Raw genomic sequence first — 25,758 nt, forward strand, 5'->3', positions numbered from 1 at the left:
TGAAAGACCAGTAATGGTCTGGTGGTAGAGTTGCTCCCCGTCGAGCAGTAGTAGATGGCAGAAAGATTCAAATCCTTGAAGAAAAAAAATTTGCAAGCCAAAAATTATTTTACAATTTAAACTTTCCCATGAAGCCCAAACATTCAAAGAAAATTAAAGAGGCAACAGAGGAGAGAGAGAGCAGTCAAAGTTGCTGTGGAGAGGTTGCAATGATTTCCTGTTCATCATAAGTTTAAAGTATGTCTTTTTTGTCTAGTGTTCATTTGAGAATATTTTGTAAAAAGATTATATGTATTTTCAAGGTACACTGGTATAACAGGCAATACTTCCAATTAAACATATAATAATAAGGCCAACAAACAAAAGTGAAGTGTTTTTTGTCCCCTCCCGCCTCCTTTTTTAAAACTATTTACTACTCGGAAGAAGAAAAGAATAAAAAAGCCTGGTTTACATTTCGTTTATATAGCTTTTAAAGTGATACAAATCATTTTTTTTGTCATACATTGCATCAGTATACTCACATAGCACAATATCTGTGAATAAATAGGCTTGGGTATCATTAGCATGGCAGCCATCTTTGAAAATTTGAGAAAAAAAAATGTAAAATATTAAATAGTAATGCCCTTCCTCCTCCTTTCTTTAAAAGTCTGGCAGGAAACACGTTATTTTTGTTATTTGGCCTAATACAACTTGAGGAAGACATGTGGGTCCTGTAAATGTTGCATCACGTTAAGTGCTCTTAATGTTTAAAAGCTAATAAAGGCGATAAAACTCCACATCTGAATAGGGTAGCATCAATTTCTAAATAAGAGATCAATAATGGGAAAGGTATATTTCATGTAATTTAGAAGTAGGGTACTTTTTCCAAAATAATTACCAATACATCAAAAATGAGGGAATAATAGGCTTATGTATAGATCCATGTCATGAGAGTATTTTTCACTATATCTACTATTAAATAATTTATCAGTTCTCCTAAAAAATTCTATACATATTGAGAAGGCTACATGTTATCCAAAGAAAGATGGCATTTTCAGTTCCGGTACACGTCTATTTTATTTATTTTTTACTTTTTCTTCTACTTCTTCTTCTTCTTCTTTTTTTTTCCTTCACCATCGAATCTTGAAGATACCTTACCAATTTTCCAGAGCCGATTGCCAAAAATCAAAATGCCGAAAGTTGTATCTCGCAGTATTGTTGTGTCTGATAACAGAGAAAAGGAAGAATATGAAAAGGATAAACCTCTACAGACTTACTTCTGTCTATGTGGTCAGATGGTATTAATTATTGGTAAGAAACTCTCATTTGTCTTCATGCTAATAACGTCGAACCTACGTCTTTTTTTATACTTTAGTCCCATCTACTTAAATCGTTGTTTTATGGTTACCACAAAAAAGACGCCGCTCATGCCGCTACTTTTCAGAATCATATCCAGACTTTCACCCATAACTCCGGCGTGGAGATAACCTACTACAACATATGGTCTAGACCTACCCAAAATAAACTAAATATGCATCAATTGTTCAAATAATGGTCATGATTTTAAATTTGTTATGTTTCTTACTTAGTTTCTTACCTGTTTCGACTTTCGTGTCAATTTTTCTTATCTTTTTGGAGTATTTTTCCTTGCATTTAAAAAAAGAAGACATAGTCTAGGGTAGCGCGCCCAGTATTCGGTCAATTCCCAGTATTCGGTCAGACAGCCGTTTCAACAGCTGTAACAATTTAAAAAATAATTTAAGAGCCACGAAACTTGCACAAATCAGGCAGCTGAACAACTTTTCTTAACTCTCAAAATTAAATCAGATTTAGGGCCCCGGAAAGATCTCCAACTTAGCTCAAAATTGGTCAGTGTCGCAAGACTTTCTGCACTTCTGCGTTCTCTTAGCACATGCGCTAACATGCATAGCCATATGTACAAGTCTATTGCGAAACAACTGCCTGTGCTGTCGCAATGAATTTAGTATGTGTGTGAAGAGAATCACTTCCGTGTTCACTCCATCGCAGTGAATTTCCAAATGACGCATTTGCCGATGTGCGAGAGTTATTTATACGATACCCTTGCCATGCGGTATCGCTCGGCCAGTATTCGGTCAACGCATTGACATTCAGTGCTTTATCGCGCAATTGTGTGAAAATAGTGCGCAAATACGATTCGCTCTTTGGCAACGGAGATACCACGCACAAATCGCTTGACCGAATTCTAATCGGCGCGACCGAATTTTGGGCAGAAAAATGCTCCGTCTTCTTTCGGAAGTATTTTGCTTATCATTATTCTATATTTTAAGTGACTATAAAATCCTGTTAGAGGAATAAATTTCTTTTCTTTTGATGGGTAGATTGCCAAATAAAAGAGGTAAGAATTCAAAATATTAGTGATTTCCCCTTAAGTGACCGAATACTGGGCACTCTACCCTAAATATAATACACACTTTCTTACAGGTGCTACGGCAAACCACTGCATTATTAAATTGCATACCATATGGCGATCGACGGTGGTGTGCTGGCGTGCGTAATGATGAATCTCTTAGTCTACATGAATTTAATGAGGATCTGAGATTCCAGTCGCTAACTGCACACGTGCGCACCCGCACCGTCCTGGTATGCACTTGTTGTATTGTCCAACTTTTTAAAACTCCAATCTTGAAATTTGACTACAAAGAGTCCAAGGCCAAGTGGCATAATGCATGTCAGTTGTCATTGACTAAAGTTATGTCAACCAACGAAAACTTTGCTGCTAGACTGACATAAATATAGCAGAAAATCATCTTTGATGATGATCTATAGTTTTTTAAATATAATGTTGTCATGGCTACTCAATCATGAGAAGAAAAAAGTGCCTCATATTCAATATCAAGAATTAGTCTACCCCTTATGAATCCCCAATCAAACTGAAACTAATGGGTGAAAGACCACTTGTTTCTCACACTATTTTCGTAAAGAAAAGAAGTTGACGTTTGACTATTTTTTCTTTCTTCTTTTAAAAAAGAGATTGACACCAGGGCAATTCCACGGTAACGGAAGGACACTCAGACAAGATTTTTGAACTTCAGGTTCATACTAAAAGAACTGTTTTATTAGTATAAGATGTGAAACAGCACAGATATAATACCTATATAAGTGCCTTTAATTCTCCCCCCAAAAATTGTCATTATAGTTAAGTAGTTTAAGAATGTGCATATTAATTATCTCGGTAACGGAAGGACATAAAAATGGACATGGTTTTTCCAGTTAATTAGTGTTTATCCAAACTTTGTGAAGTTGATGAAGCTTTCCACTTGACTGAAACACATTTTGTTCCCCATAGTTTAATACATACTAATAAAACATTTCTTTTAGTATGAACCTGAAGTTCAAAAATCTTGTCTGAGTGTCCTTCCGTTACCGTGGAATTGCCCACCATGTAAATTAGACATTTTGAGCAGTGGAATTACTGGACTTATACAGCAATTTATTTTGTCAGTATGTTCTGATAAACTGAAACAGCTGGATTTTAGTAAGAAAATTGAACAACAAAAATGTAAGAAATTAATTTGGTCATTTTTTGCCCAGATTGTCCACTGGAGAAGTTGCCTTTGAGGAAGCGTGATAAAGCCAGAGTGATCGATGCCAACAAACATGTTCATAAGCTCACGTGCCAGCAAGGAGATTTAGTCTACCTCAAAAGGTCAGTCTCATAATATGTGTATCGTGTTCAGACTAAGTGAAATTTCTACAAAGGAACGTCTATAAATAATCATAGAGACCTTCTAAACATGTTCATAAGCTCACATGCCAGCAAGGAGATACAGTCTACCTCAGAAGTTCAGTCTTATACATGAACATGTATCATGTTCATACTAAATGAAATTTATACAAAGAAACGTCATCTAAAGAGCCATTGCATAACGATAGGAGCGTATAGGCTAGAAAACAACGTCGTATAAAGAAACTAATTTTGATGAGGCCAGTTGACATGACAGCTGGTCAATCATTAGAGCGAGCTTAGAGTACGCCTCACCTGTACTATTTTTGTTCCAGTACCTTCATGTTTTGAAATTATCTGCACATATATAAAGAAACTTGTTTTTTGTTTCCTTTTTCTCATGATTTTTACTGTGTCCAAAGGACAATTTGTTTCCTTATCTGTGAAGTGAAGTGATGTTTCAAGGTACTTGTAACCAATAGTTTTCTGTTCAGTACTACATTGTGTTCTTGTTTGTCATGTTTTTTCTCTTTCTCTTGATTTCATACAGACCTGAAGGAATTGAAAAGCAATACAGACAGAAGTGTAAAAAGTAAGCAAAACATTGAAAATAATTGTGTTTTTAGTGAATTAAAAGAGGGTTGGATTTTAGATGCTTACTATCTATGAAGTAAAGTTTGTTTCTTTGAGAAATCAGAGTTTGAAATTGATATCAAATTTATTGAATCTGCATTGCTGGTGATTGATGTTAATATGGAGGCTTCATGTTTTAATATGTTCCTGTTTTTATTACTACAGTCAAACCTGTCTATAGCGACCACCGAAGGGAAACACAAAAAGTGATCATTGAGACAGCTGGTCTTTGTAGACGGGTTCCTTTAGTATGTGTTTCTTTGAGAAAGTATTTTCAAGGGAAACAAAAAATGTGGTCTTTGTAGAAAGGTCATCTTTGTAGATAGATGGTCATTATAGACAGGTGACCACTAAAGCAGGTTTGACTGTATTATTATGATAAATTGACAATGATGACAATAATGATGGTAATTATAATGATGATGATGATAATAATGATAATATATAATACCCAGTAATGATAATAATAAGAATAATGATGATCGTAATCATAATAATAATAATATCTTCAATCAATATCATAATTATCACCATATCAACATATTGAATCATTTCGATTTGACTCCTCCTGACACCCATGCATTGTCTGTTTCAGATGCGGCCTTCTCCTGTTCTACAGGCACAAAGACAAGGATACCACGGTCACTTTCATTGTAGATGACGCAGTTTATGAGCCTGAAAAGGGACCTCTCAAAGAACCCCTAGCTCTAGAAAACATTCCAAGTAAAAAGGTATCTAGTAGCTTACTGTACCCCGGGGCCTATCCAGAGCCCTGTTTCATAAAACTCGTCCTCAATGACAAGTTACAATAACTGTCATTAGCTACTGAAATCGTGGCATTTGATTGGCTGAGAGCAAACTTGTTATATAAATTGTTATTTATTTCTTATTGTAATTTTTATTTGTTGTTGATAACAAGTTTTATGAAACAGGGCCCAAAACTCTGGAAAAAGGAGGGGTTGGGCACAATGTCCACAAAAAAAAATCTCCTTCAAGCAAAAGAAAATTCATTTATGTACATAACGACTAACAGCTTTGATTTAAAGTGGAAGGAGTCTCGGGGAAATTGTGCCCCTCCCCTCTAATCCATCATTGACTGTACCTGTCTGCTACCATTTTTATTAGTAAGAAGAACTATACTGTATTTATAGAATGCATCCTATGTAAGTTTCTCCATGCGCTGTACAAGCAAAATGTGAAACGTGCATATTGATAAGCCCCAAATCTAACGTTATACAAACCAAGGGCAATTCCAAGTTGGCTTTAACAGAATTGCATAGCCAGTTTGCTGTGTTTTTATATTCTTTGATACATGCATAAGTTTTATACTCCTAATGATTAATACAACCATTATGGGGTCAGATGATCATGTACTGATTTAATTTTTTGACTGTTGTTGCTGTATAGGTTATGATGACTAAGAAGACCAAGTCGATGGGCAAGTATTCAACAGTCACTGTCTCTACCATGGATGAGGAGGAAGATGAAATCGAGGCGGTAAGTTTACTTTTAAATAATAATAATAATAATAATCTGGATTTATATAGCGCTTCATAAGGAATACTGTCTCTAAGCGCTTTACAGATGGTATTACCCCAGTCATTGTATTCATACACGCACAATGGGCGCCATCTCCACTCCCTTGGAGTTTTCCTACCATATGGTCATCGTTAGGGCATATGGCAAGTACTTACACAATCCTACCAGGTCCTCATTTCTCTCCTGGGTATGGAGTGGCAATATAGATTAATACCTTGCCAAAGGACATTAGTGTGTGTCTGGGATTGAATCAATGACCTTTGCTTTTTTAGTCAAAGTAGAAAGTAGTAGAAATTTCTGTTTTCATAAACTCTACCAGCGAAGAACAATTTCCAGAATATGAATAAATTTGATTCATTTGATTCATTTTTTTTTTTTGTGACAGAGAGAAATTGCCGACTCGTACGCCAGCAACGCCCGCGTGATTGAGAAGGAATTCATAAAGAAAGGCATGGCTAAAAGGAAGCCGGAGGAGGTATGTTGATACTCAAGTCTTGTAGATCTTTTAATCTATGTTATTTTTCTTATAAAGTCAAACCTGCTTTAGCCGTCACCTGTATAGAAAGACTACCTGTCTAAAAAAAAAACATTTTTTGTTTCCCTTGAAAATGGTTTCTCATTGAAACATGTACTATATGAACCTGTACATGAAGACCACCTGCTTATGAAGACCTTTTTTTTGGTCACCCTTTATAGACAGGGTTCACTGTATTTGTTTTTTGTGTATTCGATAAAATAAGATAATTACAATCAGTCATACGCAGGATCTTACTTTGCATTGCAACCACTTCCTTGCAGGTCTTAACCTTAATACCACAACATGGAAATTTGCAGGTTATCCTATTTGAAAAGAAAAAAAAGCAAGACAAACATGTCTAAGATACCTGAATTTGTGACTTTATAATGTTTGATTATGATGTCTTTCACATCTGGGTCAAATACTCTTTTTGAGTAGTCTGAAATCATTCATGCATGTTAACATAAATAAAGGTTTTGTTTTGTTTAAAGATTCTGTGATATATATTGATTGTCCAAGAGAGAACTTAATTTATCTCTTTTTCTTTTCTCTGTTTCTTTCTCTTTCTCTTTCTTTCTTTTTCTCTCTTTTTTCTCTTTCTCTCTCTTTCTCTCTTTCTCTCTTTTATTTCAGCTCCTGCAAGAAGAGATGGCCACCAAGAAAGCAAGAACCAAAGGAACACTCCTTGATCAGAACCCTTGAAGAAGATAGATACTACCACAGACTTGTGTGCCAGGGTAAAGAAATGGAATCGGCTTCTAGTCTGTTGAGACTTGAGAGATATTGTTTTTATTCCGACAGACATCCAAGATCGGAAATTTTTTTAAACCACCACTAGAAATGATCTTGCAGAAGTTCCACACCATTATGGGGAATAACGACTCCTGCCGAGTTTCCCTCAACCCTGTATCATCATCATCCTCCAGTGTGGATTGTTGACTGTAAAATGTTACACTATGCACATACAAGGGACCCGATTGCTTGAGGGAAATATCTGTAATTTTAAAAGGGCCGGGGGGGGGGGGGGGGGGGATTCCAAGCCCCTGTACCGGTATTTTTTCGGTGTAATTTTGTTCTTCTTACCCCATGCTTCATTACTATTAAGCCCAGAGTCTAAGGCATATTTGGACACCAAATTGATAACATTTTGGTCAATGGGATAATGCACTGCATCCAAAAACGTTGGGCTGTGTGTGTCAAAATTGTGATCCCCCTATACTTACAAAGCCTAATCATTAATATGGCTAACTAATTAGGTGATCAGTCAAAAATGCTTCGAGTTATGAAAACAATTTTTGAATGATCTTTATTTTTATTTGAGTTACTCTTTACTCTTTTTACCCTTATTACTCCTTAAACATCTTATCTGATTCTATCATAATTTATTTTCCCGTTATTACCAGAACTAAAGATGACTTCCGAAACCAAGAATTTTACCTTTAATTTGACAATAGATCATTTTCGTAATGTAACCAAATTCAATGCATATGTCTTTGTGAAGTGAGTACCTCAATACAAATATTTCATTTACCTGTAATGAATAATTGTATTTCAATAGTCAGAATGCAAAATTCAAAACGTGTTGTTAGGTAGGGCAATTCATAATGTTTGTCCTACCTGGCAACAACTAATGTATGCAGTTAACATTCTGACTATTGAAATATAATTATTTGTAAAAGATGAGTGAAATAATTTTACAAAGAGATATGCATTAGATTTGATTACATCACATTACAAAAATAGGCTACCGGGTATTGCTTTTTATTAGCTTACCTCAGACAAAATGAATCTAGATTCCATAAAATCATTTTTAATTTTTTTATTTGGTAGAAGCTATTGATTATTGTCATAAGTTGGGCAGTGTAATTTCTCTTGCACTGATTAAAGGTAATACAAAGTTTTGGGAAATTTTGAAAATTGGGTGGATAGTGAATCTTTACAATTTTGATATATTTGGATGCCCCTGTGGGTGTATTATAAGCACTAAAAAAATTAGCCCCTAAAACACTTTTGTTTTCAAGAAAAATTTAATACACAAATTTACCGGTGCTCCCGGTAAATTTTGATAAATTTCAAATAGCGCCTATGGCCGTACAGTGGTAGGTGCGACCATGAAAATCTCAGAATATGTAGTTGTGATATATAATTTCCAAACGGGAATAGCTCATCGGTCCATTTTAGTCAAGAAAAATTGTTTCATAGCTCAATTAATATCTTGACCTTGAGAGGGAGCTATACAACATAAAGAGTTTTTTATTTATAATTTCATAAATTTAGACACAATTTCAACCGCGACAACGATCAATGAATATTGTAGGAACGCATATGCTTCCAATATGTCAATTTGAACCAAATTCATATTCATGACCCCATACCAAAACTTTGTATTACCTTTAAGCCATTGCCTCCTGGGACTGGGTGACTCCTGTATGAATGCCAGTGGGAATGAGAGAATTGAGTACCGCTATAGTCAAGGGGTTAAGTTATAATAATACAGTATATTCGATCTAATTCTTTTTTTAAAATTCTCTATCGGGTAATGGAGAGTTTGAAACAACCCTTTGTAATCCTGATGGTTAATCTTGTATGTGTAACTTTATTACTGTATGTACAAAGTGTAATATAAGTAAAATTTTGTAAATAAATTTCCACAAAACCATATTTTGTTCACTATTTTCTGTGTGTGTGTGTAATTGGAGATAGTAAATGCATTTTAAATTCAAGCTATAATAACAAGCCTCATAAACATTGATGTGATGCACAATTTATATTTTACTGTGTGTGGTGGGGATCGTAGCTTGGCTGGGGGTTCAAGTTTTTCATAAATATAATTTTGTCCTTCTAAATCGTATCTTACTCCACTAGTCTTGAAAACTTATCACAGTAAATCTAAGTGTTGAATTCTTAATTCCTATGTTTTCTTCGATTCTTGTCATTTAGTATTATTTTCCTCATTTCTTTTTAGTAGGCTATTATCATGTCTTCATTATTTGAACAAAGTTCATGAATTGGTATAGACAATGGCAAAAAATAAAAAGGAAAAAAAACTTTAACAAGATAGCCCTTAAAAGTCTACTTCAAATCATCTTCTAAGTATGCTCAAACATGAATTGTTTCAATGGAAGGACTGTATAACTTCATTTAAAAGATTGGCACAAAAACGAAACAGAATTGAAAGACTGTCTGAGCTGCAAACTTTAAAGAGAAAGTCCATCCTGATATTTCAATAATCAATTTTGTCAAGTTACTAGTAATAGATCAAACACAAATTCCTAACACTGTGACGTATCTGTCCAGGTCTTATCCCATTCGTTTAATACAAAAAATATAAATATTAAATTGTCCATTAAATTGTGTAAAAACATGCAAAAATGCACAACTTTCTCACTTTTCATTGGATTTCGCTGAAAATTTCCCCAATCTTTGTATCGAGTTCTTTTTTAATTTTTTTTATATTTTTTTTAAATTATTTACTTTTATTTAAAGGTAAAGACCAGTTATGGTCATGCGATTGCATTGTGAAGAAACGTTGTGGAATCGATCAGAAAAGGTACGTTGATCATCTAGCATCTAGCATCTGCAAGGTTCTGGAATCATCAAAATGATAAGAAATTTGGCCCATTCTTCGTACAGTTACAAGCACTATACACAGAAAGATGTATATGGGACTACCCTATATCTCTCACAGACCATGAGAGAAACAAATTTACCAAATAATTATATGAATTAGTAGGCGGTTTCCCGGCAAATTTTTTATCATCATGTATTAGTCAAAACATATTCTTTCACATGATTGGTAATGAGAGCTTCCATTTCATTTTTTTAATTTGGGGCGTTTCCAATACTCGTCTTTACCTTTAAACAGAGGGGGAGATAAATGAAAAAGATTTTAATTATGTTGAGAAATGAGTACTACCGGTTGGCTTTCCATAGCACAATTTATGGCGTGCGTACATTTGTAAACAATATTGGAACATTTTCGAGAGATAATTTCTGAAAAATCACTTGTTGCAATTTGTCAAACTTTCTGACTATCAAGGTAATTATACAAATTTCGAATTCATGATTGTTGATTGAAGTGAACATCCTTTTACGTTACTTTAGCGTAAAAACATTCAGATCTAAAGAGCCAAATATTTGATCAGCCCCATTCTATCATATTGGTGTTAGTTAATGCCACGCGTGCGCTGCTTCGACGAGCAATTCACCTGCGCTTCGTCCTCTCGAAGCGACGGCATTTTATTGTTATTAAATCGACTTTATTTCAATCTGTACATACATGCTAAGGATATTGATACGCTACAGTTTGTGACATTTTTTGGGGATTAGACTCTACTAATTTCTATTCCAATTCCACAGGCACATCACAGGCCACAACCGCTTCTGTTTTTTTTTTTTTTTTTTTTTTGGGGGGGGGGGGGGGCGGTTCATCAACTTGAGCTTGATGTTTATCTGTTTATAGACTATTATAGAACATCTTTTTTGCTAACCCCCCACTTTAATTTTAGACTAAGTATAAGTCTAAGACCGTAGATTAGGAGTTAGACTTTGTGGCTTAAAGAGAAGGTTGAGTTCTGGGAAGAGGTGAAAAATAATTTGTGAGCATTACGCCTAGACCTACTCATTCTTATTGTGCAAGTGTGGAAGAACATCAGTTCAGACATGTTCCCTGAAAAGCATGGCTCTTCAAATGCCTTCATATTCTAAATATGCATGTAACATCTTAAAAATCGGGGGGGGGGGGGGGGGGGCGGCTTTTTACGCCACATGTTTGTGTAGTCCCATATACATCTTTCTGTGCAAGTGTTTGTAACTTTACCAAGACTTGGCCAAATTTCTTATCATTTTGATGATTCCAGAACCTTGCAATACACACAAATTCTTATATGCTAGATTGATCAACCTTTTCTGGTCGGTTCCACACCGTTTCTTTCACAATGCAATCGCATGACCAGAACTCAACTTCATCTTTAAATCTAGGATACCCCACCAATAGGATTTATTTACATGAATGTCCAAGAGTTGGGAAGTAATTGAGTAAAGCAGGGCTCCCACTTGGCCGCATTGTATTGGCGAGTTGTGGTGAGTTGCCTCAAAGAGGCACTCGCAATGACTTGCGAAAAGTTGTTCTTGTAACTCGGTATAAATCGCGACAACTCGGTAGGTATGGCTCGGCGTAACTTTTTACAACATTCCACGACTCTCCTCGTAGTCACAAGCAGTTCCTTTTCACTGACTCGTTGTTACTCAAGGTGATCTCGCTTACACTCGTAATATACATGTACTTGCATTACTCGTAACAGACTCGCGCTGCACTCTTCATAACTTGTATCAACTCGCCACCTTAAAGTATACGCGAGTGCTATTCAAGTTTCCAAGAGTGGAGTACAAGCATGACAATCGTGCTGCGAGTCATGCCCAGTTGCCTACGATATTAACGCGAGTTTAGATCGAGTACGGGGACTTAATGTACATGTACGGCGAGTTTCGTATGAGAATGAACAGAGTGCAGGGCGAGCATGACGAGCGCACCGCGATACGTCAGCTGGCCTACAATTATTGTGCAGAAGATTAAGGCCTGTTCTTCCTCCAGCATATCGAGCAAATATGCTTCTGGCATCTTATCTTTATTTTGAAAAGCGCAAAAATCTCAAGCAGGGGGGGGGGGGGCAGCACCATCCCCGCTTTTTCAAGGACCCGAGATGTGCCCTTTTTCACATAGGAAAAGTGCCCCTTTTACTTTGACAAGTGCCCCTATTAATTTGTGAAAGTACCCTACCCCTTTTCGCCTCTAATAGGAGCCCCTTATATTTTGACAAGTGCCCCTTTTCCTTCGACAAGTTCCCATTTTCCTTTGCAATAAGTGCCCCCTTTTAGCTACGATAAGTGCCCCTTTTCACTTTTCATAAGTGCCCCCTTCACCTCAGATAATTTGCCCTATTTAAATCTGAGATATGTCTCTTTTATTATAGGTGTTGTCTTTCAGAGCCCAAAATACTTTCTGTGTTGGTCTTGATATTCATTATACATTAAACTACCGGTAGTCTTTTACCATATTGAAGTGTTTTATAGACTTTGTTTAAATGCTTGACATCCCAATTAATTTTTATTTTGTTATGGAAAAAAAAAATATATATATATTATTTTTTAATCAAAAAGATGGGGGGGGGGGGAATAAAAATTCAATAAAAGACACAAACAATTATTTTCCGCAATCGAGGACAACCAAATGATTTTTTGTTTTTGGCCTTATGAGAATGTGCATATTACCCAATCAGGATTGGTTTTTTTTTCTTTATAAGATGTAATTTTTCGCACTGCGACCTCACAAATCAAACTTGAGGACCATCAAACTCAGCTGCAAAGTATGTCTTGTAATGTGTACAAAGTGAAACAAATATTGAAATCATCCCTGATAATGTAGGGGTATATACCAATGTCTAAAACATTGTTTATTTTCGCTTTGAGATTTCCCATTGAAGGTGCCCTTTTTTCTGCAGAAAGTGCCCTTTTTCTTTGTGCCCCCCTCCCACTTTGGAAGTCGCCTGGCTGCCCCTGGCCAAAATGATGCATTTCCCGCTCCTTAGACTTACTCAATCTGTCATTCTTAGTCTTAGACCGAAAATTTCTGTCTCTTTCGTTCCTTAGCCTCTTTATCTTATTTGGGTAGGGTCAGCTCCTCTCTTTAGAGACAGAAGCTAGTCATAGGGTCTCCTGTGCAGAGTTTGGTGGCACAACTGTACCACCAAACTTTGGACTAAAATTAAATGTCATTTTAGGGGATTCGTATCCGATGCAATTATATTTTATTCTAGAAAATTAGGCCTAGTCTAGTAATCGTACTAATACACATCGGTTCCACTTACCAGATTGACTGTATGATGCATTTAAGGTTTTTTTCTGGATTTTCTTCTTGAAATTGAACTCTATGTTTAATTTTTGCAGCCGTATATTCTTACTGTCAATAGATGATGCCATCTTCCTTCATGCGCAGTAACACTAACAGGAGCTAGACCTTAGGCTGACCCTACCCAAATAAGAGACTAACAAACAAAAAAGTGTAATGAAAAGTGCTTTAAAATGCAGATTTATATTTACTTTTTAAAACGTCAAAATTTCTCTCTTGGTCGGTATGCAACCTGGAAAAATGAAATACATAATTCACCAAGGGCAGCGTAAGAATGCAAAGTACACTATTATAGACTACTTCAAGATGCAAGATATGATCTAGTAGTGCAGGTAGTCTTACTTTCTTTTTCTATTTTTCTTTTTTGGAGGGGAAGGGGGGGGGGGGGGTAATATTCTTATTCAGCCTACTTTCATCCTGTATTACTTTCATCCCACCCAAAACTGATCAAAAGTGATTACTGATGTTCATTTTATTCAGTCTCTAAATCTCTATCTTGTTTCTTTCCACTTTGAATTGAAGTTGAATCCTGATTAAAATCGAGCTTCAACTGCACCATGCCTCCACCTGGTAATATCAACAGACATTTAACGGTAAGATCTTTCTTTTGTTTTTATCGTTTGTTGTTGTTGTTTTTTTTCTTCCAAATAAGTGCTTGAGTCTATTTCCATGAAGGGTCTAACCAGGGCTCAAATTAATTTTTTGTCCACGGGGGCTCTTCCCCCCAAAAAAGAGCCCCTGTGAGCCTTCTCACGGGGGCTCTTTTAGTACTGACGGGGGCTCTTTTTTATACAAATATCCATTGAATTGGTACCTATGATACTCCTCAATTATTTGCTATTTCATCATTATCATTTCAATCAGCATTTTCCCTCTTACAAATTTACAAGCTACATAGCTGTTACTGGCCGAGGAGGGGGTTAAACCCCCTTTATTTTATAATTCCACGGGGGCGATTTTTAATTTTGCAATCGCCCCCGTGAGCAACCTGACGGGGGCGATTATGTAGCTCACGGGGGCGGATCGCCCTCTGCCCCCGTGTATTTTGAGCGCTGGGTCTAACATCTTCATAAATAATCCTTGTGAAAGAATTCTTTCATCCTGAAATTTAAAATCACTTCAATACAATTCAGATTTTTTATTTGATATAAAAATAAACATTCAAAATATGATACATGATTGTTGTCTGAAGACTAATGACATCAAGCTTAAAATATATATAATGAATATATTAAATAAATAAATATTAGACATCAGAGTCATGAATAGAAAGTAGATGAACGACACGTACAACGCAGATATATAGAAGGATTTATTTAGTTATCTTGTCTCTTATTTGATGTAAAAAGAATGACCAGCAGCTCATGCTGAAAAGGTCACTTTACACAGTAATAACAAAATATTCACAGATTCATTTTCCCGTATAATTACACAATTATGAAGTTACAATAATCATGAGAATTAATACACTGCATATGACAAACCTATTAATATAATAAACATTTGATCAACCATCCAGAAACAGTATACAGTGCATGTACTTGTATGCTTGTTACTTCATTCATTGTTACATAGAGTTGCACTTTGACAAGGAATGATAAGAACTATACAGAGTTGTATCAAGTAATGATCAGGCAAATGTCTATGTCTGAAAACTCATTGCCATACTCGGTATAGAACTAGAATGCTAGCTACATGTACATGTAAGCCTAAAACCAGAAAATTGTTACCATTATTCTTATTTTCATTTTTACATGTATTGTATTTTATATCTGTATTGTCACTTTTTGTGCTGCTGCAGACAGTTAACTTTAAATTTATTTTATTGTGACTATAGTAATACAAGTATACACATCCAATAATCAAAGTTGATAGTTTTTTTTCAAACAGGCCAACAAACATTTACCGATAATCAAGAAAAGTGCAGGAATTTAGAGAGACAGAATATGAAAAAGGGAGAGAGAGAGAGAGAGAGAGAGAGATAGAGCAAAAAGGGGAGGGGAGACTTGAAGAAAAATGATTATTGACTTGCAGTTTTTATCTAATTTTCAAAAAATGCCCTTTTTTTTTACTGTTAACCCCATCAGAAACCAATGGTTCCTATTCTGCTAGATCTATTAAAGGCTGTCTGTACTAGTTTGGCTAGGAGAAATTAGACCACCCAGTGTGGTAACTGACAGATGGCTATCTCATGACATCAACTAGGCTCTCAACATAAGAAAAAGAGGATCATGGGGACCAATGGACACCGATTAGGCATTGTTTTCTATATAGAGGGAGCAAGTAGCTGGAGCTTTAAACCCGGCCCCTGGACTCAAATAATTTTCATTAATTGTTAGTGTTAATGGTTTATATTATACATGTATTAATGTGAAATATGAAATTAAACTAAACTGAAGTAGTTAATAAACATTGCTGACACGAATACCCTGAAGTTAATCATCAGTTCTCTGATAAAAAACAAGGGTGTTTTTGTGTTGAAAAAGCTTCTTTTTTTTTCATTCAGAAATTCTTTTGAATTCCTCAATCATCATTGTTCTCACTTTGTCCGTGAGTCGTGGAACATCTTCCAGGGTTAGACTACTGGTCGAGATTGGAGGCAAGATGCTGGCAACAATCCTTCCTAAAACGAAATAATGATATTGTAATGACAAAAAAAGAATTTGTGAAATTTAAGTACAGATTCATATTTCTCTTACATACAGTACATGTACTTGACCACAAAAATCCAACTCGATAACTCCAGTTGAATTTCTCAGCTAAATATTTTTTCCACTGATGACTCTTTAGCAATTCAATGTTTGCTGACATGTTAGATGAATAGAAATACATACTCAAAGTCTATTCCTTGTGGCAAACTAATTTGCTGATGACTCCTTATAGTTATTGATTCATATGGTTTTAAAAACTTTGATTCATTATGTACGGTAACCCTATATTGTTAACCATATTTTTTGGAGGAAACGTGACGATTACATTACAGTGATTATCAGTTTACAGCATAACTTTGGCTTTTCCTAGATTTCTCTAAATCTCCTTTTTTTTTCCCCTTCTAAATCCGCTGTGAAAACAGACAGAAAAGAGTGACATGAAACTTGCCTTGGATACATGTATATGCACTCCCTACTTGCATACCGGTATGCCTTTTTTTTGGTCTTTTTTTCTTCACAATACTCTGTACATTGCAATATTACATAAGATATAATCTGATTGTAATATCCTTTTTGAAAACTTCAGTTTGATGTTTTATTTTGAGAATTTTTGGTTGCAAGCTTTAGTAATAAAACAACTGAGAGAATCTGTACCTGGTTTGAACATCTTATCTGCGTAGCTAAAGAATTTATCTTGAGATGAAAACACAACAGGGACCACTGGAATCTATAGCATAGAATATATATGACAAAAGGGGTAATAAATTATGCAGTCAGTATTATTGAGACTTTTAAGCAAATTGACATCCTCGGAGGTAATGATTTATGATGCATGGATACAAGGTAGAATCCATTATTTGAAGTGTGCACTTGTCCATGTGTGGAGATACATGTAGTATACCTGACATGACTAACGGAGTAAATCTCCTGACGATGAACAGAGCACACTGTTTGAAACATGTCGAGAAAAATACTCCTTTTCACAAAAGAATACTCTTCCTTTCCTCTTTCTGATTCACCTCAATTTCTGAACATTGTACAAAGACAGAAAAACCACCCCCCCCCCCCCTCCAAAAAAAAGGAAAATTGTCTTTTGCAAGTGTTTTATTCAATTATAATCTGTTTCCATTTCCTTTTAATAACTGTTTTCTTAATTCCCTACTCTAAACGGCAAAAGCGTCAACAGTATTTGTTTTGACGAAAAATTATAATTGTGAATGACAATTATATATTACGTGTCGTTTTAAGTAGGGCAAGCCATAATATTAGTCCTACCTAATTAACCACTAATACAATTTGAATTCTGATTATGGAGAATTGAGATACATGTGCATTTATTCATAATAGGTGAATTAAATTATTTGTAACAAGGCACTTAACAAAGATTTGTGCATTAAATTTGATCACATTACGAAAATGGTGACTCTAATAAAAATAATTGGGTTGTAAATAGACATTTAGAACTTCCGAAGTTCTGAAACAGCATTCAATAAAGGAGTTTACTATAGCACATGGTACAAATGACCCTAAATATCCACAGATCTTTTACACATGGAGAAGTTCCACTTTGAGCATCTTAGAATAATAACTGCCAAAGTCCTAGATGTGCTTCATGAATACCTTTTGTTTGCCCTCTTGAAAAGAATACTTCAACCTGCGTATCTTAGAATGTACCGTTGGTGCATAAATTAATAATGTTACATAACTTTCATGAGCGTATATCCAGTATTCATCTCTGGTGGGTTTTACCTTTTTGGTACAAATGACCTTTATCTGCCCATGCGCAGATTGTATCTGTAAACTCCCTTATTGTGAATGAACATTTCACTCTCAAAACAGACACAATAGAAGAGAATATCATTTATAACATACCTGTGCAAGAACGGCAATGTTGAATGCACCCATTTTGAATGGTAGCATGGGTTCTTCTACATGTATGTTCTTACCCGATAGTTTCCTGGTACCCTCAGGGAAAAACCACACACGGCACTGTCCAGGAAAACGCGACATAAAAAAGTTAAATGCAAACTTCGTTCTCGTCTTCAGGTTTCTACGATTCGTGAATGTTACTTCCATTTTTCTTCAGCAGTTATTTTTTTTAAAGAAGAAAGGAAATGTGCCTCCGTCGGCAGTCTTTAAAAAAAAAGATTCTGTATTGAAAAAAATCATCTTTTAACCAGGATGCTGCCACATTAAACTTTAAATAGGTAATTTAAGATTGAATATTATCCATTCAACGGAGCTTGTTGTATCTAATATTTATTTTAATTTGAAAAATGATTTGGTTTAGTCATGGAAGAGTTGTGTCTGGCTGGTTTTGTTTGAGTACCGGTATATCAAAGATGATAGGAATTAGGAAATGAAATTATGTGAGAAAGAATGTTTTTTGTCTTGATTGTTAAAATTGGTATCCAAAATACAGAGAGAGAACAAAAGGGATTGAAAATAATTAACATAGAGTCTTCAGAGATATATAGTAATGAAGTGAGCCAGGGCAAGTCCAAAGTATTTATGGTAATTTGATGTCCCACACTTCACAACAGTGCACTGTACAGTTTTGAACATATATTGACATCAAATACCGGTATGTCTTTTCCTTTCGTATTTCATCTGATTAAAGATCTACAGTACTTATTAGGGCTATTATTAACTTTAAATGCAATCATTGAATATTGACTTAAATCTTTAGATGGGGTTTGTGACGTAAGGGACAACAGCTTGGACTTCCTGGCCTATTCAACTGCATTTTGGAGTTGCTATAATTATCTTCGTTACCTACATGTATTTACAGTTTGTAAACAGCTTTTTTAAGGGGTTTGTAATATTAATTTAAAAAATAAGTTCTCCTGTCAATAGTATGCTGCCTATTCCACAGTTTTAATCAGATTTAGCTCAATATTGTGCTCCGAATATATATGGAATAGCATTCGCAAAGGTTAAATGTTTAAAAGTTTCGGATGCTGTACTAAACTCCACGGCATGGTTTCTCCTGCATTTTCGTTTAAATTTACTCCCAGCTCGAGGGAGAAGCGAAGAGGAAATTGCAATAGTGGGGGCTGTCAGGGATATTTCGGTGCAGATTCTTCTAAAAGCACCAAATTTGGCCCAGAGGTAGATTATACCTATATTATACCTATCTACATGTATATACATGTACATGTATACATATATATATATATTTACAAATTATTTGTTGGGCTTATTTTGCTTTCCAATAGATCCGTACAATATGGCACAGCTTTCGGGGCCTGTAAGAGCCCCTACCGGGGGTTCGGGGGCGGAGCCCCAGGATGCTCTCGAGTTTATTTGACTTTCAAGAGAAAGTGTCTCTAAGATATAAAGAGAGGTTATTTCTTAAATGAAGTGAAAGGACTCTTGAAAATAAAATAGCCCTTTCATTTCATTTTAGAAATAAACTCTAATCCCTCCCTTGATAATTAAATTGCACTGCTCCTACTCTGTGCTTTTTTCACACTCTCCCTGATCTATAAAGGGTGCTTTCTTTATTTGATCATCCACAGAAACAAATTGCTAGGCCACAAACTTTTTGAAGCGTGACCAGATTCAAACTTCAAAGTATGCTTAAATGGGGGGGGGGGGGGGGGGGGGGAGCTTGATATAGAAAAAACAGGATTAAGATCCGATGCAACGCTTCGAAATGTAAAAGAAGAATAAGAAAAAATAAAGTTGAGATTCGACTTTTATGTCTTGACGTTGCATAATGCAATTCGTGTTGGTATTTTATTCCATCTCAGAGTGATTATAGACGTTATTTTTTAAGGATAATACAGTTAAAGCTGTCCGGGTTTTTAAAGATAATGCTTCAAAACAAATCGACCAAGCTGTTTATTTCTTTATTCATGGTCTGTTTCTACTCTTTATCTATTTTTCTTGCCAACCCTCGAAAGCGAATTTATTATGCATTTCACAGAGGAAAGTTTGCATATTGATGAAACATATGGGCGCAGGCAAAGATTTATACCCACTTAAGTGTGACTTTGGCGCATCTTCCCTCATCTTCTTCAACCAGGAAATGGACTTCATTGTAGCCTTAGGACAGGATGGTGACATAAAATTGATAAAAGAACATCATAATCAGATTATCCGACCCCGGAAACCCCATGAATTTATCAACTTTTATCATACTGGTCTTTTTCCTTTTGGAACTACGCTTGACCTTTAACTCGACTGGCGGCCATTTTTTATTTGGCCAATATTGCCAGCATGACAGCCCCAAGGAGACCTGAAATTGATACAAGCAACATCATAATCAGATTCTCTGACCCCGGAAACCCCCTTACTATATAAACTTTTATCATACTAGCCCTTTTCCTTTTGGAACTACACTTGACCTTTTACTCAAAGGTGGCGGCCATTTTGGATTTGACCAATATGACCAGTAAGGCAGCCCCAAGGAGAACTCAAATCCCGAAAACCCCATAAATATATAAACTTTTATCATTTTAGCCCTTTTCCTTTTGGAACTACTATTGACCTATAACTATCAGATGGCGGCCATTTTGGATTTGACCAATATGACCAGTAAGGCAGCCCCAAGGAGAACTCAAATCCCGAAAACCCCATAAATATATAAACTTTTATCATTTTAGCCCTTTTCCTTTTGGAACTACTATTGACCTATAACTATCAGATGGCGGCCATTTTGGATTTGACCAATATGACCAGTAAGGCAGCCCCAAGGAGAACTCAAATCCCGAAAACCCCATAAATATATAAACTTTTATCATACTAGCCCATTTCCTTTCGTTACTACACTTGACCTGTAACTATCAGATGGCGGCCATTTTGGATTTGACCAATATGACCGGTATGGCAGCCCCAAGGAGATATCAAATCGATGAATGAGCATCATAATCAGATTCTCTGACCCCCAAAACCTCATAAATTTATAAACTATCATCATACTATTATCAACTATACGCTTGACCTTTAACTCAGATAGCGACCTTTTTGCATTTTGCCCAATATGGCATACCCAGAGGGTGCCCTTCTTGGCGTCCGGCAGAAATCGCAAAAGTATGGTATAATCTACCTCTGGGCCAAATTTGGTGCTTTTAGAAGAATCTGCACCAAACAACCCCTATTTAGCCCTAACAGCCCCCACTACAAATCAATGTTCAAAACTTGGAAGCTTGTAGTGCTTCCTTGTAGTGCTTCCTTGCAGCGCTTCATTGCAGCTTTTCATCCGTAAAATACGTAATTGCGCTCTTGTTTACTTATATTCACAGCTTGGTAATGGGGGGGGGGGGCAATAAACATTCAGTTCAACAGACCTTCTTCTTGTGAATGTTATCAACCACTTTTTGTAACACGTCCATGTTGTTCTTTGTTCCTCTTTCAACGAATATGGCGCCACTCAGCGCAGCTGCCAAACCAAATGGGCTTATGAAGAGCCAGGTTTTCTTGACGATCACTGCGCAGTTGTCAGGAAAGGCTTCCATCATGGCTATCAGGATTGAATATATTTGTGAATATTAATTAAACTAGGTAGATAAACTAAGCACAAAATATTCAGTAACGATGATGGATAATGACAATGTTAGGCCTCTATAGCGCATACTATGTTGCCATCTATCAGTGGTCTAGTATTTTTAGGAGACCTTTTTACGAGAGATGGCTTTCGGTCAACAGAATATATTAAATCGCAGGTGCATTCCAAACGAAAATGCAATGCAATGTTTGACTATGCAAGACTTAAACGAGCGATACCTCCTGTTTGGGTCAATAGTTTAAAAGAAGAATTTATGCATGATTATACTAGACAAGAAAATGAAAACAATGTTCCATATCTGTTGGTGGCAAATAAGGTAAAACATGTTACTGATATAAGTAGCAATCGTTTCTATAAACTCATTCCTTTGAGAACTGTATTAACTAACACATGTTGCATTTATTTGGAGAAAAAAAACTTAGTGTAGATATTGATTGGTCTAAGGTATTCAAGCGTAATCTTGCTCAAATTAGAGAAAGCAAATTACGAGAGTTTAATTTGAAATTACTGTATAACCTATTGCCAGTAAGAAGTAATCTTTTCAAATGGGGAATATCCAATGACGATGTATGCCCAACATGTAATATAAAAGAGGATATGAATCACGCATTTATAGAATGCAAACTAATTGAGCCCTTCATTAAACATATCAAAGAAATATTAAGAGATATATACAAAGTAAGGATACTGACGCTCAATATCCAACACCTACTCAAAATAGATTGTGAAAGTCATTGTATATTATTCTTTACAATAGCATTTTGGACCATTTATAAATTGATTGTTATACGAAATATAACTGGGATAGACAAGAGAAAAGTTGCTTCTAAACAAAATCTCCATAGAGAAATTATAAAAAGAATGGAAAGTAAATCAAACTTAAAGATGAACAAAAAGCTTTTACCAAAAGAACTGTTGGGTGTTATGTAAGAAAAAAAGAAAGAAAAAAAGAAGAAAAAAAGAAAAAAAGAAAAACAAAAGAAAGGAAATCAAAACTATCGGTATAATTTGTATGTTGATTAAGATTCAATTGCTTTGCAAAGCAAAACTTAATTTCAATTCTTTGTTATGACAATAATAATGTTTTTGCGATTATGTAAATTTGATTTGTAGTATTGTATCTTTGAATGTAACCATGTATATATAATCAATAAATCCTCTGATGAGGCAAAGAAAAAAAATGTTGCCATCTATATGCGCTTAACAAATACAATACGTAATACATTCACTATGAGGGGAAATTGTTTGTCAGAATTAAAAGATTAAGCACAAATACATGTAGGATGTTTAGTAATGAATATTTCTTTGTGTAAGGTGGGCTTTACAATGCATCTTTCTCATGCTTGTGTTGTTTATTTTGTTAACATATTTCTTCAGCTTTGATTTTGTTTTGTTTTGTTTACTACCCCAGATCGTTAAGATTTACTCTCCGTGGTAGATCTTTTTACTAGTCAATTTCTTATCGTTTTATTGACTCCAAAACCTCACTGCACCCACCAATATTTAGCTGCTACATGAATGATGAGCATTTTCCAATCGTTTCCACACCGTTTCTTTCACAATGCTATTGCATAATACCAGAACTGTAATTTTATCTTTTATAATCAACATTGTTTGATATTATTACCAAGAGAATCGAAGATACTTTGATGATTGCATACTACGATGAAGGACTGGTCAGCTGGGTAATTTCTTCCCCGTAAAACAGTGGTTCGAATCCCGGCCAACGGTGCTTGAAACCATCTGGAGAAGAAGCCCGGGATTCTGTGTTTACAAGCAGAAAGTTTTTGTTTGTGAGGACTGAGGAGTGTGTCATAGAAACAGTTCTTTTTCGTGTCGTATCGTTTCATTTTCTCCAGTCTCTGCATGACTCGGTCACTTGTACGTAGGTTTCACTCTTTAAATGCCACGAAGAGCAGTGTCAGAAACTACTTTCCTGATCCCCTCGTCTGCTATTATTTTGATTGTCAGTTTATACCGATGAAAATAGGACGCAAACTTACCTGAATACAGTACTACAGTGTGAGTAAAAAAAAAGTTTACACCTAGAAAATTGCTAATTATTTAAAAAACAAAATCATCGATGAACATTAAACTGTTATGTCTTATGAAAGGGTGTTTTATCCCAAATCATTTGGTACTATTTTTGTGTGGTGTGTGTTCACGCTTGGATGAGCAGGAGACATTGTTTGCGAGAGTGCAAAAATTGACTTTTAAAAATAATTAGCAATTTTCTAGGTGTAATTTTTTTTGTGACTCACACGGTACATTGAGTGGTATAAATGTGATGTTATTGATGCGATAAGTTGATCATAATTGAGAGTTCTAAATTAAGTGAGCAATGTGAAATGTTTGTATTGCACTGTATATCAGCGCCAGTCCAACGAGAGTTGATTAAAACATTTTGCCACTTGGAGTTCTCCTATTAGTCAGCCTACATGTATGAATTATGAATGATTTTTTAATAGTTTTTTAAATGTACTCAGGCAGCGATATATGTACAATATTAAAAGAAGTAACATACAGTAGTCAAGCTTTTAAAATTCGGATGGTAGGGAGGGGATAAGACCATGATTGCCAACAAAATTGTCTTTTTCAAGTTTTTTTACAGGTTGTCCATTTCCCTTCTTCCCTTTTCTCCGTCTCCCCATGCCCACCATTTCCGGTGGTCTGCCCCGGGCCCCGTTTCATAAAACTCTTTATCTATAACGAATGCTAAATTTCGATGGCAAATTTTCTCTCAGCCAATCACATGCCATGATTTCAGTAGCTTTTAGCAGTAGCTTGTAGCAGTAGCTTGTAAATTGTTATTGAGGCTGTTCACTAGACCGCGCTATCTCTGCGGTTTGGAAGGTACAACATCGTTTCGGTCCGCCCAACAGCGAGCCACGGCGAGCCAAAATGGCGTGCCACTGGAGCACCTCTTGGGGGTGGTCCACGAGAGATAGCGGGGTCTAGCGCGCGCTAGAAAAAAGGGGGTGCTACGATAGACCGCGCTATCTCAATGCGATGTGAACAGCCTCATTGATATCAAGTTTTATGAAACGGGGCCCAGATCCGCATCTTAGGCTTACCTTATATTTCTTGGGCTTCCTGGAGTCAGTAGCATCAGTGGGACTGTGAGTATCGAAACTAAAGAATAGCTGAGCAGATAGAAGCAATATTTGATATAAAAGGCCGCTGTCTGACTCGTTTGATATACAATTGCCAGGCATAAAATGGCCGCCCACCATGAGAAAATCCAATCGAGCAAGTTGAATATCATGATCGTTGTAATCTTTAATAGGTGATGAGCAAGACGGGAGGTGTGATAAACTCTTGTGATGATCGAAAGAAGCAGATACCAGCAAAGAAAGAGTTATTGAGTGTTCCAGAGCTTTAAGGTGCTACATTAGATCTAGTTTTATGTCCACGCCTAGTGATTTTGAACTTAAGTAGAAAAAAGGTTTTAGAACAGGTTGCGGATCCTCGGGTCAAATTCAATAGTGCGTTATGATTGTATTGATTTTATGAGTGTGTGTATGTGTATGTGAGAGAGAGAGACAGACAGAGAGAGAGAGAGAGAGAGAAAGAGAGAGAGAGAGAGAACCACATATAAGTTAGCCAGGACAACTGAATGAGTCTCACTACATTGTGTTCTGTGTAAAACCCCATCAGCTGTTGCGTCGGTATTGAAATCAGTTAAAGATACTTTGTCCCTTGTGCAGCCAACCTCAAATTCTGTAGAAATTTGCAGGAATTATGAATATGTCATGTATGTCCTGTCTGTGAAATTTAAACGTTAGCAGTGTCCTAATATTCAAATTATGCAAGGAAACCCGTTTTACTTGCTAGACTTCACTGTCAGACACTATTGTCAGTATTGAGTGACTGACTGGCCTTTTCTTCTTTTTGGTAATAACATACATAAAATGAGCTGTAAAGGATTTGTCTACATCAATACCCCACTTCTTGTAATGGCCAAAATTAACACGAACGACCATGCGGTACAATGGTCTGAAAATCGAGACTGTTACTTATGGCTCTATACCTCCTAAGTAGATTTGACAACTAATAGTTGTTATTTTCCCACTTAAAGACATTTTCAAGCCCCATTTTTTTAAGGGGAGTTCTAAATTAGTATCATCTTTCAAATGCCATTGAAATTTAACCTTTTCATTTTTTTGGCCTGCAAAAGGGACAAAGGGACATAGTACCTTTAACACTTATTGATTTTTTAATTCAGTCTTTGTTTCCAGATGTAACACAATTCATTTCAAGCGGAATCGTTTTACCATATGTTTCAGCACGGCTTTGTATTATTTTCAACTTTTC

General features: G+C 35.9%; 2 protein-coding genes across 2 annotated transcripts; one reads left to right on the forward strand and one right to left on the reverse strand.

Annotated features, from left to right (window-relative positions):
* The first annotated feature begins 1,115 nt into the window (after nucleotides 1–1,115).
* Nucleotides 1,116–7,900, forward strand: LOC577315 (UPF0428 protein CXorf56 homolog). Its single transcript, XM_777550.5, has 7 exons — nucleotides 1,116–1,290; nucleotides 3,553–3,667; nucleotides 4,236–4,277; nucleotides 4,914–5,049; nucleotides 5,726–5,815; nucleotides 6,243–6,332; nucleotides 7,008–7,900. The coding sequence occupies exons 1-7, from the start codon at nucleotides 1,170–1,172 to the stop codon at nucleotides 7,074–7,076; spliced, it is 663 nt and encodes a 220-aa protein (XP_782643.1). The 5' UTR covers nucleotides 1,116–1,169; the 3' UTR covers nucleotides 7,077–7,900.
* Nucleotides 7,901–15,498: 7,598 nt separating this feature from the next.
* Nucleotides 15,499–21,394, reverse strand: LOC105439485 (1-acyl-sn-glycerol-3-phosphate acyltransferase alpha-like). The gene is made up of 4 exons (XM_030997164.1): nucleotides 21,227–21,394; nucleotides 17,805–17,921; nucleotides 16,587–16,659; nucleotides 15,499–15,904 (listed from the first exon to the last, which is right to left on the reverse strand). Exons 1-4 carry the CDS (start codon nucleotides 21,392–21,394, stop codon nucleotides 15,780–15,782), a joined length of 483 nt encoding a protein of 160 aa, XP_030853024.1. The 3' UTR covers nucleotides 15,499–15,779.
* Between the last annotated feature and the right edge of the window lie 4,364 nt (nucleotides 21,395–25,758).

This window comes from Strongylocentrotus purpuratus, unplaced genomic scaffold, assembly GCF_000002235.5.
Source record: "Strongylocentrotus purpuratus isolate Spur 01 unplaced genomic scaffold, Spur_5.0 spur5_scaffold_4, whole genome shotgun sequence".
Taxonomy (NCBI): Eukaryota; Metazoa; Echinodermata; class Echinoidea; order Camarodonta; family Strongylocentrotidae; genus Strongylocentrotus; species Strongylocentrotus purpuratus.